An 18,508-nucleotide genomic window follows, 5' to 3' on the forward strand; every position below is an offset into this window, starting at 1 on the left:
AAAACATGAAAACAATGAGATGTAAGTGTTACAGCAGAGAGGGACGTTTGGAAGATTATGTGCCATGCGAGACAAAAACCATTTCAAATGATCCACAAAGTCATTTTAAGAAGTGTGTGAGGTTGGACTGTGTGTGTTTCAGACACGAGCGAGTTCTGGAGTGCATCACTGAACAGGCTGAAGAGCAGGAGATTGAGCGGTTCCAGCCGCTGCTGTCCGGCATGAGTAAAAACTCCATCACGCTCAAGGTAAAACACTCACACGTGACCGAGAACACAGACTGCTGATGTGAAGTCCTTTCCCTGATGTCGTGTGTGTGTGTGTGTGTGTGTGTGTGTGAGCAGGCCGGCTGTATGCAGCTGATCAACGCTCTCATCAGTCGAGTGGAGGAGCTGGACTTCAGGATCCACCTGAGATCAGAGCTGATGAGACTGGGTCTCCGAGACCAGCTGAAGGTCCACACACACTTACTAGACAGACATAGCACACCAAAAACAAATAGGCAATGAATGCGACTATATTTTAAAAAGTTACAAATATTATCTTTCTAACATATCACACAAACTCCAATTTAAATGATATATTTGCATTACATAAAAAAAAAGCTATGTAGATAAAATAAAATAATAATAATAATAATAAATATGACAGTAGCATACAACAAAATTGCTAAAACTTTAAAATTCTAATGGAAAATATGAAAATTGTAAATATTTAAAAAAAACTAATCTCAATTATACTAAAATAACCTCACATTATGTATATGCACTATATACTTAGTTCATCACATCTTGTTACGGTCAACACTGATTTATATAATGGCACAATCATAATTTCAGTTTCACTTAACTTCTCCATCTGTGTGTGTGTGTGTGTAGGAGGTGAGGTCGATTGAGAACGATGAGCTCAAGGTTCAGTTGCAGGTGTTTGAAGAGCAGGCTGATGAAGACTCTGAAGATCTTCGCTCACGGTTGGACGATGTCCGTCTAGAGATGGAATATCCTTCACTGCTGGCTTTAATCATCTGTCTGAGACACGTTTTGAAGAGGCCTGGCTTCAACGCTGGGCTTTGTTGACTTGATTTCTTTGTAGATTCTGGTTTCCTGCATGTGATTGTAGTTCATAAACTGGACACCAGGTGTCTCAAAAGTGCAGAATCATTTTTACAAGCTGAGACGATCCTTCAGCTCACAGAGTGCCATAGTTTACACTTTATAGTGGGTCATATAACAAAAAAACAGGATTTTGGCTTACTCTTAAAAATACATATATGGATCTTTTCCCATGTGAAGACATTTCATAATAGAGGCCATTTACATTTAGAAGCCGCAGTAATAAAATAAAGAAAACTCAACAATAGTCTTGTTTTATTGTCAGTGAGAGAGTAAATGGCAAGGAAAGTCTTCATCATGGTGGTTTTGTGCAAGAAGCCTCAACTAACATTGAAAATGTACTGTGAATACAAAGCGCAGAAGTATGCAGAGAATGACCTTTTTAGAATTTATTTCTAAATCCGATTTTCATATTTTGTCCACCAGGTGGTGCCAGAAATCCTAGGCTTGATTTTGTCCAAATCAATCATTCATAAAAGATAAATGGCAAGAAAAAAAAAACTTTTAGTTGAAATATGTATTTGAAAATATTTTATATTCTTAGAAATAATCACAGTGGAGCTGCATGAAATATACAATTCATATAATATTCACTGCAGGTGTGAAGTATTTATTGCAAATAATACGCTTTTATTGCCACTCAGAATAAGTTTGAATTTCATTTGTAGTAGTTTTATGTGCATTTGCTATTTTTAATGTTTTTAAAAAAAAAAATCTAAATATTTTGTTATTTTTATTTGAACTTTCGATTTTTAAACAATTTAACTACTTCAGCAGAAACTTAACTTAATATCCCAGGCAGCATTTCTAATTTTCATTTACTTAATTCTTCCTCAGATATTAACATTTTTGCATTGTCTATTAGGAATTATTATTATTATTCTTTTTTGTAAATGGGATTAGTTTAGTTTACCAATAACAAGAACACGTGGCAGATGTATTTTCAGCCATGGGGAGTAAACTGCATTAGCTGTAACTGTGTGATGAGTTTTAGTTGTGGTTCTTTAACTCTGTGTCACTGATATGACTGAAGTCTTCCAGATCTTGATGAACACGGTGAAGGACTCGAAAGCTGAGCCTCTCTTCCTGTCTCTGCTGCAGCACCTGCTGCTGGTGCGAAACGACTACATGTCCAGGTATGACATCACCCTACAGTGACCTTTCACCCTGTCAGGACATCTCGTGGTGATGCTGTCGATGCGTGCTGTATTGATGAAACTGTGGTTGACATCTTGGCTGTCACATCACTGACTTGCATATAGCCGCATGAGCTGGAGAGGTTAAAGCTGCCAGCCGCTCTCAGGTTATGGGAAATGGCAGAAAGACGTGATGTTATTGTTTGGTTGTAAAGCAAGAAAAACACTGTCCAAAGTTTGGACTTATGAATGAAGGGAAGAAAAAACTGAATTGAATAATACAAAAGCTCTGTTTTAAAGCCCAGTGAGCTCCCAATCTGTCTGCTGTCTACATAGGCAACATAATAAATGATTGTGAAGTAGATCACGGAGTTTTCCTTTTATGTAACACAAAAGAAAAAAAGTCTTGGCGGTTTAGACCAAAATGAGACATAATGATTCTTTTTTTTGCTGAACTGTCCCTTTAAAAGATGATTGTAGTTATTCTTGTGAATGAGTTTGAGTTTATGGATAAAGGAAGGAGACAGGAGAGACAGATGCAGTTAGACGAGGAGATGTTTGATTGATGGACAGCAGGAGGTGGATGTGACTGTCGACGGCGAAGCTCTAAATAAGAACCCAGTCACTGTATGACACCCCCGCTTCAATTAACTACCAGACACACACACACACACACACATACACATATGTCAGTGCATTTAAAGGTTTTCTTGGAAGAGAAATGATTGCAGCCCAGAAGAGAGGCATTTTCTTTCATTTCTGTTTCTCTAACCTGCACATCTTAAGACACACACACACACACACACACACACACACACACACACACTCTCTCTAATTCTCTCTTAAATAGACAGCCTTTCTCACACACACACACACACACACAAACACACGCAGAGAGAGAATGAGAACAGAAGAGCTGGTGGGAGTGTGAAAAGACATGGACAGATGGAGAAAGAGCGTGTGTGTGTGTGATGGTTTGTAAACGCTTTCAAGATGTTAGAATTGTTGCTTGTTCCCTGTCTGCTCAATTTGATCCGACAGGCAGGAAATTGGAGAGACTGTTTCGGTCCTGAGCCTCTCTCTGTCTCTGTTTCTGTGTGTGTGTGATGCTAGTGTACTGCACAGTATATACTGTATACTATTTTATATATGTGGAATATGCTGTGATTCCTATGTGTTGATGTCACTACACTGCAAGTGTAGTAATTCATGAGTATTTAAAAAAAAAAAAATGTAAGTAGAGCTGCATGAATAATTGTTTAAAGACTGTGATGTTGATTCAAACACCTATGCAATCTTATCCCTAAATGACAACAGTTCAGCTAACTTTTGATGCATGCAATCATGCTGGGTGTTGTCACTTTATAGGCTTCACAGTTTTTCAACTACACAGTGTCATCATTTCTGTTACAAAATTAAAATGTTCAAAGAAGTACTGGGATGAAAGTATATAGTTATGATGTAAACACTGCGGTCTATGGTAGCATTAAAAATAGTGTAAATTGCCTTTTGAAAGAAACTTAATGCTTCAAATACTTATTGCATCATTACATCATTAGGCCAGTAGGTGGCGACAATTGACTGTTAAACATGAATCTATTGAATCATTCATTCAAGAGAATCATTCAAAACTTCCAATTCACCCAGTAATGAATCATTGTATCATTAATTTAAACCATTTTTAATTGTAATTAAAATAAATAAATATTTCTATATATATATATATATATATATATATATATATATATATATATATATATATATATATATATATATATATATATATATATATATATATAGAGAGAGAGAGAGAGAGAGAGAGAGAGAGAGAGACTTAAAATGTTTTCAGAATCTCTAGTAAATAATATATATATATATATATATATATATATATATATATATATATATATATATATATATATATATATATATATATATATATATATATATATGAAATAATGAGTAAAGATGATGTTAAAAATCAGATCACTTGGGTTTTTCATAAATACTTACAATTATATAAATTGTGCACCATATAGCGCTAGGTTAAATGTGGCAGAATGAGTGAAATTTGATAAAAAATAGACCATAAGTCTATTATTGTACTTTTAGGTCCTTTTAGTATGAGTATGAGACCTTTTGGAGAACACTGAATCGTTAAATAATGGTGAAATTTTAGCTGAACTAACCATTTAATTGCAAAATATGAGCAGAGAAGTGAAATAAAAGTTATGAGCGCCACATCTGAGCCAAGTGCTGAGAGTTTTGAGAAAGGAGGAGAGTACAGAAGTGTGAGAGGGAGCGCTTGCAGGTTGTTCTCTGCTGCCATCAGCAGAAACGTTTCATGCCAGTTTCTCTTCAGCGATTAATGTGCTGACACACGGCAGAAAATGACAACGCCTCCGTATAATTATCCTCCAAATATAACTGCAGCTCAAATCCCCGAGCGGCCTGTCTGCCCACAAACAAACTCTCATTTATTTCACCGCTTTAATCACTGAAGACAGAGAATTAATTAGGATTATTCTGATTTCTCCAAAAGCCCCTGGTTAAACCCAAATGAGCGGCTGCACTATCTCACGGACAGCAGGGGTCGCTCTCGCTCCACCGAAGACACCAGGAGTTTGATGGAGAGGGAGGGAGGGAGAGAAGAGAGAGGGCAAATGGAGGAAAATGTGGTGGAAAATAAAGAACGTGTTGAGTTTGTTTCACAACAGGTCAAGATAAAGAGGAACACCTCTCAAATATCAGAGAGTCACACATATAACTCACATGTGTCTGCTTTTTAAAACCTCTTTCACACACATACACTCAAAATATTTAGACCTAAATGTAGGATTTATGCCATTGAATATCTATCCATTTGGATTACATAGAATATTATAATATAAACAAACTAATAAACTTAATGTGATCCAGATTTGTCAGTCACACATAAACAGGTCAGGTTTCTGTAACGGCACCAATGTATTTTAAACACAATAACCAGGTTTATATGTTTGTCAATAAAACAGATTTGTTTCTGTCACATAAATGTTAACTTATTAAATATTGTTAATTCCACAGCTTTTTTTTTTTTTTTTTTTTTTCCTGGTTCCATTTAAACTTTGAGTCATTTTGTTGAGTGTTTTCTGTCATTTGTGGTAGTTTTGTTGTTTTGTGTATGTCTATATAGTTTTAATTAAATTATTTTTATATTTTAGTTATTTTAATGCATCGAGTTAAACTAAATGAAATGTTGCCTTGTTACGTTTGTATTTGATTTCAGTTAACATTTCAAGTAATAAAATAGTTTTTTTGTTAGTTTTTCCTTAGTTATCTTAGTTATCTATAATAAGTATTTTAACAGAATTTTTTTCACAATGAGTTGTGCTGATTCTAAGCAATTTGACAAAACTGATAAATTAATTAATCATTTAAAAATTAAAGTTAATTTTTACTTTTCGGATAATAATGATTACTAATAATAATAATATAATAATAAATAATAATTCAAATGGATGAAAAATTTTCATTTTTCAATTATATACCTAAATCTAATATTATTTGTGTGCACATGCATTAAAATGACATCTCACTACACACTTATACACAATCCCGTGTGGGCTAGTGAGCTGCCTTCCTAGACAGCATCTCTGGGCATCATAATCCAGTTTTGATGGATAAGATTGTCTATGGTGTCTCATTTTGAAAGGTCACTGCAGGTCATCGTGGACGGCTGGTGTGTGACCCTGTGCCAGACGGTGTGATGAAAGTCTCTTATTTTATTTTATGAACTCGCCGCTCAATATTTCTGTTTGGTTTCCTTCTGAGCTTCAGAATCTCCTTACTGATGCTAGTTGAACACAGATTGATGTGTCTCTGTCTCTGTCTCTGTCTGTCTCTCAGGCCTCAGTACTATAAACTCATCGATGAGTGTACGGCTCAGATCGTTCTGCACAGGAACGGCTGTGATCCAGACTTCAAATGCAGGAAGTTTGACCTTGACGTGGACCATCTGATTGGTAAGAGACAAACACTAGACACCGTAATGCCACATTTAGCCACTGGAGGGCAGCGTTCAGAATCTCCCACGAAACATCAGAACATCTCAAATCCCTTCCAGAAAAATCCAGCGTGACATTGAGAGTGCTCACAAACAAGTTCTTTAGGATTCAGTCCAAATAAGCTCATTTTGTCATTAGCATGTCGTATTTGTCCGAGACCAATGCGTACTTCCATTCTCTCTGCCACCTGTGACCTCATTATCATATCTCACTAGAACCCCTCCCATTGGCTGCTGACGTCAGCGCTGACCCTCTCGCTGTCTGACTCACCAGTTAAATTAAGTTTGCTCGCTTTCCTGAGACTCGTTTTGGGTTGTAATGCCACACATGCGAGTGATATTGATCTGGAGTTCAGAGAGACTTTAGGGTTTGAGAACAGACACAGAAGAGTTTTCCACGAGCTTTAGATGTATAAATGAATGCTGCCCTTTGTGTGGCGATTTCAAAGGCGCTTTTGGGTTTCTCTTTTTAGCGCGAGTGTGAGATGGGACAAAGTGAGCAGCAGATTTTAATTAGATCGTTCAGTAATCAGAGCACGAATCACAGGAGGAAAAGAGACCCGTCGAGTGAAGGACACTTTACACACACACACACACACACACCCCTCATAAACTGTCTATTCACTCGCTGCCTGTCTCTCTTTCTCTCTAGATAACATGGTTGATAAGACCAAAGTGGAAATCAGTGAAGCTAAGGCCACAGAGCTGGAAAAGAAGGTATTGACACAGACAAACACACTCTTGAGACTGGATGAATGACACACAGATTTAAACTAAATCATTGTCTACTGAAATGCATTGAATGGGCATCCAATATTGATCAACAACAGCAGATTTACTGCTACACACACACACATGCAGCCGCTGCTCCCAGACGCCCCCCGCTGTCTCGAAGCGCCTGTCAGTCGACAGATGTGTAATTTGGGAGCTGAGATGAGCAGAACAGAGATTTCCTGTCTCTTCCTGACAGCTTCCCTCCAAACTCACCAAATACAGTTTACAATTACCCTGTGTGTGTGTGTGTGTGTGTGTGTGTGTTTGTGTGGCTTTATCTGAATGCATGTACTCTTGTCTGTGTGTGCATCTTGGTTGGGTTTCTTAAAAAAAAATAAAAAATAAAACCTATCCGGGTCATATTTCACTCCCAACTCAAAAAAAAGGAAGACAGAAAGAAAATGCTTATTTTCAGTTTCTCTTTATTATTACAGTTTATTACAGTATTATTATTATTATTATTACAGTTATTTATTTACTTGCATTGACTTTATTTCCATGACAATTAAGCAAAATGAACCCTCAAGTTCTCATTACCATGATGCATCCTTTTGTTTTACTTTCTATTTTTGTCACTTAAATTAGATTCTCATTACTGTAGTAGTGTTTTCCTACTGTATTACAATTAAAAATCGCTTATGTAATTTTTTGTTACTAATTTTAATTATCACCAAATTTCAATGCAGTGCAGCTAAAAATCTTCCATGATGTATAAACGCTACAGCTAAAAAGTTACGTGTTTTATTCACATGACATTATTGTCCATGAGATTTTTATTAACACAACACAAATTTGACCTTAAAATTATCATTACCATAATTCATCATGATGTTCTGCTTTAATTAATTTTTTTTTGCAACCAGCTAATGATTCTTATTCCGTTCTCATTACTGTAATGCAGTGTTTTCTTACTGTATTAGAATTTCATAAATGAACAATTTATGTAAAGATCATGTAAAAACGTTACAGATGTATTTTCTCGATACAAAACTGTTTCACTTTCATTACTGTAATTAAAAAAAGAGACGGAAGCAGCAGTTGTGAGTGGGGTGGCCAACTCTAGCTTCACCCCTGCGTTAATTAAACTGAAATACTTATTATAATATTCGCCTGCGTTAACGCTAATTTTGACAGCACTAATATGTATTTGGTTTAAATGTTGATACATTTTATGCATATATTATTGTACTGCACTGTTTTTATAAGCTAAAAGACAGTACAAATACAAAATATAGTATAAATCTCTTATAAATAAGTAAATCTTTTAAAAACGAATTTTTTTTTTTTTACGTTTTTGGGGATGCAATGTGACCATGGCACATTCTTGACAGGTTTCCTGAGATTTACTCTTCTCTGTGTGTGTTTTTCTCTGTCCCAGCTTAAATAGAGTAAACACTGCAATACTCCCTGCTTCACTTATGCTTTTGCGTGAGTGTGTGTCCTATGGGGCTTGTCAGGCGAGTGTTTACACTTCCTCTCTCTCCCCTCTCCTTCCCTTTCTAATTTAGAGTAATAGCAGTGTGTCGTCAGAAGAGCGACAGCAAACGACTCTCATTACTAACACATAGAGAAAGTGTGTGTGTGTGTGTGTGTGTGTGTGTGTGTGTGTGTGTGTGTGTGTGCGTGTGCATATGACCCTTCCATTTCCGCTGCTGTCACGTAATTGCATGTCTTGACTCGCCATCAATGTCACCGGAAATTGTCAATGTCTGTCTGTGTGAGGCAGAAGGACAGATTTTGTGGAAGTGTGTGTGGTGAATACTAAAACCCACAGAGACTCCGTTTCGGCTCAGATTTGTTCTTGAATCCGTCCTCTGAGTCGTCCACGCTGACAACAACAAACCACCTTCACAGTGATAAACTGAGGGTCACAGTCTACACATGGGTCACCTGAGAGTTTATTAATAACACAATATATACAAGAAAATGTTTTGAGCAGCAGATCAGTATATTAGAATGATTTCTGAAGAATCGTGTGGCACTGGAGTAATGATACTGAAAATTGAGCTTTGATCATAGGAATAAATTACAATTTACAATATATTTACACAGACAACTGTTATTTTGAATTGTAATACAGTATTACTGTTTTACTGTAAATTTAATCAAATAACTGTAGACTTGGTGAGGGGAATCGCTTTAACTTTTATTTGTCATAAAGGTGTGTTTTGTGAGATTTAGACACATCCTGGTGTTTAATTGAGATGTGTGTTGTTGTGTAGCTGGACGCAGAGTTGACGGCCCGTCACGAGCTGCAGGTGGAGCTGAAGAAGATGGAGGCCGATTACGAGCAGAAGGTTCTGGAGCTGAGCACTGAGAAAGAGACGCTGGGGAAAGAGAAGAACGAGCAGGAGAAAGAGAACCAGGGCCTGCAGTCAGAGATCAGCCAACTGAAAGAGAAGGTACACCGACAGGAAGTGATGTCATCTCTCTATTACCAGCTTTGGTTAAACAGCCCAACATAACTTTTGGTCAACCAGTGGTGTGAGTTTAGGGCGGAACTTCCTGTTTGTTTAAATGTTTTTAAAAACAATGGACTTTTCAAATTTCTGGGATTTTCAGAAGCGGAAATAAACTACAGCAAATACATTTAACATAAGTAAATATTTTACAAATACAGTTAAGATTTTTTGCTTTCCCATTTGCTTCAAAATCAAAAGAAAAAAAGTCCACGGTTGCAGTTCCAACAGCATTTTTTTGTAATTACTGTGTAATATTAAGTGTGGGAACACTTCATTACAGTATATGAAAGGGGTCCAGCATTTTTATTTATACATTTTTTTTTGACAGTCTCATCAGGAATTCACATTTTTGTGTGTGTATGTGATTTTTGTTATCAACATTTTTTTGTCAAATTGGCATTTTGTGTTTTAGAATTAGAACACCACATGTACTACATTATAGTGTTAATTTCATTAACGAAAACTATGTCTAAGACGAGACGATGATCAGATGACAAAATTTTCAATAAACAATAACTGTAACTATATAAATATGCAATACCATTGACAAAAAAACACTATAATGTAAAAAAAAAAAAAAAATTAACTATACAAAAATGTATTATTATTCTCATCGAAAAACAGGCAACACAATATAATTTTAGGTAGGATCTTGTTATTTTTGTGTTTTAATAATCTAAAACCTAATTTAGCACACATTTTACAATAATGCATCCAGATCACACTCTCTGCTCCTCTATATATTAATGGGCAGTTCTCCAGCAGAATAAACTACAAAGTTGACCAGACTGTGTTTCTGAGAGAAGTATGAACAGAGAAGAGAGTTAACAAATGTGAGAGATTTATAGAACAGGAAGGACAGTAATGATGTTTATTTATTATCTAACAAACACAACACAGTCGAGCTTCAGATAATTACAGTGGAAAGTGATGAACCGCATCCGTCAGCAGAAGTTCAGATGTTTGGACGCTTCATCTGTCCATCCATATATATATATATATTTATAGTCTGAGAGAAGTTGCTGAACTCAACCAACTCATCACCTACAGTTAAACAAGCATCGGAAACTTCAGCTAGAACCCCCTGAACTACTTCAGATTCTCTCTCTTTCTCTGATGTGACATTAGCAGGCTGGTCACTTTTTTATGAGTTCTGCCAAGTTCTGGGTAAATAAATCATGCTGCTAATTAGACATGAATTTAAACACTCCCTCATGTTCTTCCAACTCTTGCCGGATCTTCTTCTGTCCGTCTGTCTCTCTCCCTCCATCAGTTAACTAGATTTTTACATTTTATGCAGAAACAAACCACACAAGTAATGAAAAGTTGCAATTGCATTTTTATTTTGTGATAGAAAAAAAGAATTGTGAAATGTGAACTGAATCTGAGAAAAAGTCAGGGCCCGGTTCCCCGATAACACTCACTCTTAGCGCGCTAAGAAGACCTCGAAAGATATATCTTAACAAAGTTGTTTATGTTCCTAAGTGTGTTCCCCGAAGTGTCCCTTAGGAAGCTTCTTAGCATGCTGCCTCTTACGTCCGACATTACAAGAGCGCTGTCCCAAGCGAAGGTGCTGAATTAGTTGGCATTGATTGCTCATGAATCGATTTTCCACTTCACGCGAAGGTGCAATACAGCGTTAAGAAAGACAACACGTTCTATGCAAATGAAACATTCCTCAAATCATTACAGTAACATTTATTTTAACATAGTTTAAGTTATCAGTAGAATATAGATTATAAATTAAATTATCAAATGGTCAGTAAAATGTTCACACGATATGTTGTGACGGTTAGACGAACCGGGTATCCCTCGCTAATCTTCCACCCTCCTTATCATATTATTATGCCGCTTGTGCCGCTTCTTGACATGGGTTTAATGACTTGTAAAAAAATCATGTAATACACTTTTATATTAATGGTAAGGTACAACAATCAGAATTGATTGGCAAGCAGCTGCAGTTACTTCTGTTTAATGCAGTATTGATTGCCATTGGTTAATGTTTTAAATAAAAAGCAACCTATCTAAAATGAACAGAGAAACAAAAAGGTCTGAGAAGGTCCAGCAGCTCCACAATGAGCTGTCTTTTGGAGGCAATTTTTTTTTTTATATATATATAGCCACGCCAGGCAAAATGTCAAAAGTGCTTAAGTTTTGCCGAATAAAAAAATTGAAATGGACTAAACGGCTCCGCATCCGGCGCCGTCTTTGATTCAATACAAGGACACGCTGGAACTGGACACCACCATGCTTACCCATTTATAGATCTTAGCCATTTCGAGCCAAATTGTTTGCCAGATTTTAATTATCAAAAGTGATTGCCAATTCGATTTAATTACATTACGAAAAAGCCTAGGCTAATTACCACCATATTAGGTCTGATACCACATAAAGTCAACTTCATAAATAGGCCTGTATCCATTGCGAGCATAATTTATTATGAGTCTTAAAATGTCCATAACATAAAATCATTGTTGAGCATAGTTTGACTTGTACTGCGCTGCGCTGATTTCTAAAGACTGCTTCACAGTGGCGGAGACTAACGTCTGGAGCTCAAACAACGCTAAGAGAGAGCTTACGAATGGTCCAGACCTACCTTACGAAAGTGTGACTTACAGAAGATATACTTAGCGTACGAACGTGTCGGGAATTGTGCCATAAGGTTAAAAGAGAGGTTAAGGTATTGGTTAAGAACTACTTGGCGATAAGAACGTTTTGGGGAACCGGGCCCAGAATTGTGAGATATAAACAAGTCCTTTTTCAAAATTTTCATTTTGCAATTCTTAGTTTGTTTTGCGAGTTTTTACATTTTTTCCAGGATTACAAGTTTATATTGAAAGTTTTTTGCAAATCTTAATTTATTTCTTACAATTCTGAAAAAAAGGCAGAATTTGTAGATTAAAAAGTTAGCAATTACTTTTACTGTTTTTTTATTTTTTTATTCCGTGGCAAAAACAGACTTCCACTGTATTGTTTGAAGTGAAATTAAATCAAAGTTTGTACACCTATGTGTTTCTTCTGTTTGTCAGATTGAGAAGCTCTCAAAAGATCTCAAAGAAGCCAAAGCGAAGGTCATCACTGTGACCGTGCCTGTGCCTGTGGCTCCGCCCCCCAGCCAGTCAGCTTCCTCTGTGCCACCTCCGCCTTGTCCTGGTGGAGCTAGCCTCCCACCTCCTCCACCACCGGGACAAACAGCTATGCCCCCGCCACCACCGCCGCCTCCTCTGCCCGGAGCACTTGGCCTGGCTCTGCCCCCTCCACCGCCTCCTTTACCCGGAGCACCTGGTATGCCACCTCCCCCTCCGCCTCCACCTCTTCCCGGGGCAGCCAATATGCCGCCGCCTCCTCCACCTTTACCGGGTGCACCTGGAATGCCTCCTCCTCCTCCTCCTTTACCTGGAGCACCTGGTATGCCGCCTCCTCCGCCTCCTCCACCTGGAATGCCCGGTATGCCTCCTCCACCTCCTCCGATGGGCGGTCCTGGGATGCCACCGCCCCCTCCGGGTGGGTTTGGTGGATGGGCGCCTGCTGTTCCTCAGCTGCCCTTCGGCCTCCAGCCTAAGAAAGACTACAAACCTGAGGTGCAGCTGAAGAGAGCCAACTGGAGCAAGGTGTGTATGTTCCCACACGTCTGCATCTCCTGTTTCGGATATAAATGATGGTACATTCTTCTCATCATCATCACTATTAGTCCAGTCACTATTAGAGAAATAGTTCTAGCTGTTTAATGCTCAAACTAGGTAATGATTCTAGAGGAGGGCACACAAATGAAAAATAGTCAGACTTGGCGAACTTTTCTAGAACAAAATACATAAAAAAGCAAATCAAAAGCTACGTAAAAATAGTAATAATAATAAGTAATTTAATGTGTATTTTAATTTAACACATTAATTATATTAATATTATAAATAAAAATGATATATATAATTTATATTTATATATATATATATATATAAAATATAAATAATTTTTTTTTGCTTAAAAAAATAAATCATTGATTTGCCAATGGGGTAAGAAAAATAAAGATAATAATATTAATATAACTAAAGTAAAATTAAAATTTTATATATATATATATATATATATATATATATATATATATATATATATATATATATATATATATATATATATATATATTCTCTAATACATACTCTAATGGCAATAATTATGTACAAGGCAAAAGTACTGATGAAGAAGATATTTTTGTGTGTGTGTGTCAGCATAGCCGTAGTTTCAACCCGTATGTCTCCCACTTGGAGTGGAAGTGACACACGTGACAATGAGCTGTTGATCATGAACACGCTGCTCTCTTCCTCCGATCTCTCTCTATCTCTCTCTCTCTCCCTTTCCTTCACTGGCTTTTCCTCGGCCTCCACAAGAGTAAAAACATCAAAACGGCCCTGTCTCCTATTAGCCTAAAGCTACTCTTTAATGGCTTCAGTGGAATTCATGAGTGTTTAGAGTCTCAGTTGTTAGAGCTCTTTGAGGATGTCAGTGAAATAGCTTTTTAATAAGCCTGTGTCTTTTGACTGTGTCTCCGAAAGATAATTAAATTGCTGGTAGAAAGGACAGCATTCTTTTGTAATTTAAATTAACATTTTTTTCCACTTTCCTCTCATCCTCTTCAGCGTAGTCGTCTTATCTCATGACGCTCCTGACACGCTCTCGCTCGCGCTCTCTCTCTCTCTCTCTCTCTCTCTCTCTCTCTCTCTCTCTCTCTCTCTCTCTCTCTCTCTCTCTCAGGGTAATTAGGTGCTGCTGTATCATTAGAGGTTGTACCTTGTTTCTGTGTCCTAACCTCTCTTTGCCGAATCCTCTTTCCCCTTATGCATTTAATTCTCATCTTCTCCTCTCAGATTTATGTTTTTTTTTTCACATTTCAGTGGAAATGGAGGTGAGAGATGCTGAACTTACATAGACAGTCATTTAATATTCTCTGACTAATGGTGAATGTTAAACATTCACAGAGGCTTCGTCATTGCAATGCATTGTTCTTGAGTGCTTAATCGTTTCAGTATGCCAATCTATTTATGATTATTTTGGCACCTTTATATAAACAGTTACTTAACTAAAAATAAAAAAAATATACATATATGTATATGTGTATTAGGGGTTGAACGACTAATGATTTTGATTTTTTTTTGTTATTTTAACTGTTGCAAAATGGAGCGTAAATGTGGAAGTCCTTCAAAGATTTATCCTGTTGCGCCCTCTATAGGACCGGCGACCAGTCGACGTCAACAAAAAAAGCGTCATGGCAGAGCGTTGAAGTCGACTAATCGATTAGTCGGTGCAACCCCTAATATGTATATTGTTTTTAATTATTTGTTTAATATACTTTTAGTTTTAGTTGAGTAGAGTAGCCTAACTCACCAAAATTATAAATTGCCATGCCTTCATGTACTAAAATAACTAAAACTATAATAACTGAAATAAAATGTATAAAAGCGTTATCAAAATATAAATGTATAAAAAAAGAACAGAACCACACTACAAAATGAATAAACCTTTACAAATCCAAAATTATCCAAAATATAATATATTGCATGAACCAATCTATATGAAAACTTAAAAATCACAGAGATCATATATTTATATAAATTATATTATATCTGTGATTAAGTTCATAAAGATTGGTTCATGCACAGCTTTGTAAAAATGTCTAATGTTGATAAACATATTTTTTACAGCAGCTTTGGACGTCAGATGCTAACAATCAGTTAATTTAATTCATTTTCCGTGATTGAGTCCCATCATTGATTCATCAGTTTCAGTGAATCTTTAAAAACTCGTATTCATGGTTAATAATACTTCAGTTTCTTGCTCATTATGGTGCACATAAATGAAATGAATTAAATATTATTTCCTGTTCAAGTGCAAAAGTGTTTTTTTATTTAATTAAATTTCTTTTTTACTGCATTTTCCTTCATGCATTAATCATTTGAATCTAATTGACTGCGGTGGCTGATGGTTGAAATAATTATAACTCTGATTGGGGAAAAAACACATTTTGGTCCATTTCAAATACAATTCCATGTAAAAGTGTGAGGTTGGTAAGATTTAAGTCTCTTTTGCTCACCAAGGCTTTAATTAATAAAAAAAAATATATGCATTTAGCAGACGCTTTTATCCAAAGCGACTTACAGTGCATTCATGCTATCAATTTTTACATATCATGTGTTCCCGGGGAATCGAACCCCCAACCTTGTGCTTGCTTGCTTGCTAGCGCAGTGCTCTACCAGTTGAGCTACAGGAACACTTAATTTATCAAACACACAGTAAAAACAGTAATATTGTGAAATATCACAAATATCATTTTAAAATGTAATTAATTCCTGTGATGCCAAGCTGAATTTATAACATATTCACTCTTCAGTCTTCAGTGTAAAAAACAAATCAAAAACAAACAAAAAACCTTTCTGAAAATTAGCAATGTTCAAAGTTGTTCTGCTGTTTCATTGTTTTATTTTGTAAAAATGGTGATGCAATTTATTTTTCAGGATTCTTTGAATAGAAAGTTCAAAAGAACAGCATTTATTTGAAATCAAAATCTTCTGTGGCTTTATAAATGTCTTCACTGCCACTTTTGATCAATTTATTGCATCCTTGCGGAATAAAAGTATTAATTTCTTTCAAAAATCCTTTGGAAACTTTTAAACCGTAGTCTATATACATAAATCAAAATATATTTATATTTAAAAAACAGTGACACTTTTTTTTTCTACTGTATTGCTTAGCCATATTAGATAACAGAGCCGCAGGACCATAAAAAAACCGAATGATGGACATTAGAAAGGTTTATACGTTGTGCACTAAAAACCAGAGAATAATAGAATTACAAAGGCGGTGAGTGTTTTTTTTTTTTTTTTGTCTGGCCGTCTCAGCATGCGTTGGGACCGCTTCGCCTTTCTCTCCTTTGTTCATAAAATTGGCATCCGTTTTAATGAGTTTCACCCTCTTTTATTCTCAGTCTATTATCATATTCTGTCTTCCTCTAATCCATGTTCTACATTTCTCATTCTGTCTTTGGTTGGTGTCTGAAGGCAGTTAGTCACAGGAGCTGCATTCATATCCTGACAGTCTGTTCGCTGCTGTTAAACTCATTTTACTCCCAGCGTTTTTCTTCTGTATAAATGAGGTTATCAGTTAAGACTGTGAGAAAGAGCTCGGTGGTATTTCATCTTCTCAAATAGAAATAAAGCCCCGGACTCCAGAATCACAAACTACGGTTCATTAGTCAGTTCAGTATCCACAAATGGAGAAACACATTCGAACCGTATGATCATATCAGCGGCGTCTGTTTAATGATATTGTCCAGAAACCAGGAGCACATTAAAGCAATAAGCCGAATGGATGTGATGTTGGCACAATGTATTAACAACAATAATAAATCATAATATAATATGTAAATAAACACAATAATTTTTTTTTTGTACAAAAATATAAAGTAACGTAAAAAAAAAAAAAGATTAAACCACATAATAAAATTGCTTAAATTACTATTTTACAAAAGTACCAACTGAAAAAAATATCTTATTATTATTATTTTTTTATAATTCCAGTCTCGTGCGAGAACTCCGTTCTTACGTATGTGGGTTCTTGCGTTATTTCCTTATTTCTTGCATTTTTTGTTGTGACGCAGTTAGCAGACCAGACAGAGCTGTCTGCGATAGTCATCCATCGTCCAATGTGAACACTGCAGCAGCTGAATGCTACCCCAGATAGTAACGCAGTGTGAAAACAACGGTGACCCGATGAGTTTGAAAGTCATGCAGTGTAAACTAAAGTGTTAGCTATACTATTATAAAATACTATAATAGAATAGAAGTAATCCTTAACAGATCTCTTGTCCTCCATTTCTTGACAATTGGAGAAAAGAAGATAATTTGTTAAGATGGGTGGATAAACTAATGAATGTTATATATGGATCTGATGGATGTGTAGACTCATGGATAGATTGATCACATGTGTTGATTGGATGATTGAAAATGAGAGATATATGAAACTTATGGATGTAAATATAGAGTGGGGTTGCCAACTGGTGGACAAAATAAAATAACAGCTATTTGAAAAACAAGTATGCTGATTAAACTTCAAAAGGCTGCGATTTCATGAAATGAACATGAGCGCTGCAGTTTCAAAGTCAGGTGCAATGCTTTGTTTACAGCCGTCACCAGGGAAACTGCTATATTTCTGCTGTTCCAAATGCGCCTCCTGCTGGCAGAGAATAAATGTGCCTTTTTATTAAGCCTGTCTGCTGTTTCTGTTCAGACCAAACAAGTTTTAAATGTGAACTGGTAGATTGACAAGAAGATAATGCATTATAAAAAGCAAAACATTTAAGAAGACCATAAATATATATTTGTATATGATATGTGATATGTGATACTTTTTTTTTACAGCCATTTTTATTTTATTTGTGCAGGTCCTTAAAAAAATGTATTTATGTCTTAAATTTTAGCTTAAATAGCCTGCAGATATCCTGGTCTGTCAAAACACATTCATGTTTTTAGGTATATAATTGTCCGGACTTCGGCTGGTGAGAAGGGTTCATTACTGAACCTCAAATAATTGTAGTTGAAGAGCTCAGATATAGAGGGATGAAGGTGTTAATGAGTGTTTCATGTTGTAGATCGCAGCGGAGGATCTGTCTGAAAAAAGTTTCTGGGTGAAGGCTAAGGAGGACCGCTTTGAAAACAAGGAGCTGTTTGCCAAACTCACCCTGACCTTCTCCACCCAGACCAAGAGTGAGTAGATCAGCCGTCCTCCAGTCACATCACACACACACCATCACACATTAAACATGTCTCTCTCTCTCTCCTCCGTCTGTCTTACTCAACACAGCCTCTAAAGGTAAGAGACGGCCCTTGCTCTGTGCGTTCGCATCTGTGTGTGTGTCCGCTGAGACTCTCACCATGAGATAAACTCTTAAAAATAAAGGTGCTTCAAAAGGTTCTTCACAGCGATGCCATAGAA

At 36.4% G+C, this 18,508-nt stretch overlaps 1 protein-coding gene across 2 annotated transcripts in view; it reads left to right on the top strand.

The window, feature by feature from the left end:
- Positions 1-18,508, top strand: part of LOC128027741 (protein diaphanous homolog 1) — an 85,176-nt gene that overhangs the window by 24,151 nt on the left and 42,517 nt on the right. For both annotated transcript variants that reach the window (XM_052615565.1, XM_052615566.1), the window contains 9 exons: positions 143-248; positions 345-455; positions 879-997; positions 2,132-2,248; positions 6,137-6,252; positions 6,946-7,010; positions 9,290-9,469; positions 12,559-13,140; positions 18,165-18,279. In XM_052615565.1, the coding sequence (XP_052471525.1) occupies positions 143-248; positions 345-455; positions 879-997; positions 2,132-2,248; positions 6,137-6,252; positions 6,946-7,010; positions 9,290-9,469; positions 12,559-13,140; positions 18,165-18,279 (1,511 nt within the window). The remainder of the gene's footprint in view (positions 1-142; positions 249-344; positions 456-878; positions 998-2,131; positions 2,249-6,136; positions 6,253-6,945; positions 7,011-9,289; positions 9,470-12,558; positions 13,141-18,164; positions 18,280-18,508) is intronic.

This window comes from Carassius gibelio, chromosome A14 (genome assembly GCF_023724105.1).
Source record: "Carassius gibelio isolate Cgi1373 ecotype wild population from Czech Republic chromosome A14, carGib1.2-hapl.c, whole genome shotgun sequence".
Classification (NCBI taxonomy): Eukaryota; Metazoa; Chordata; class Actinopteri; order Cypriniformes; family Cyprinidae; genus Carassius; species Carassius gibelio.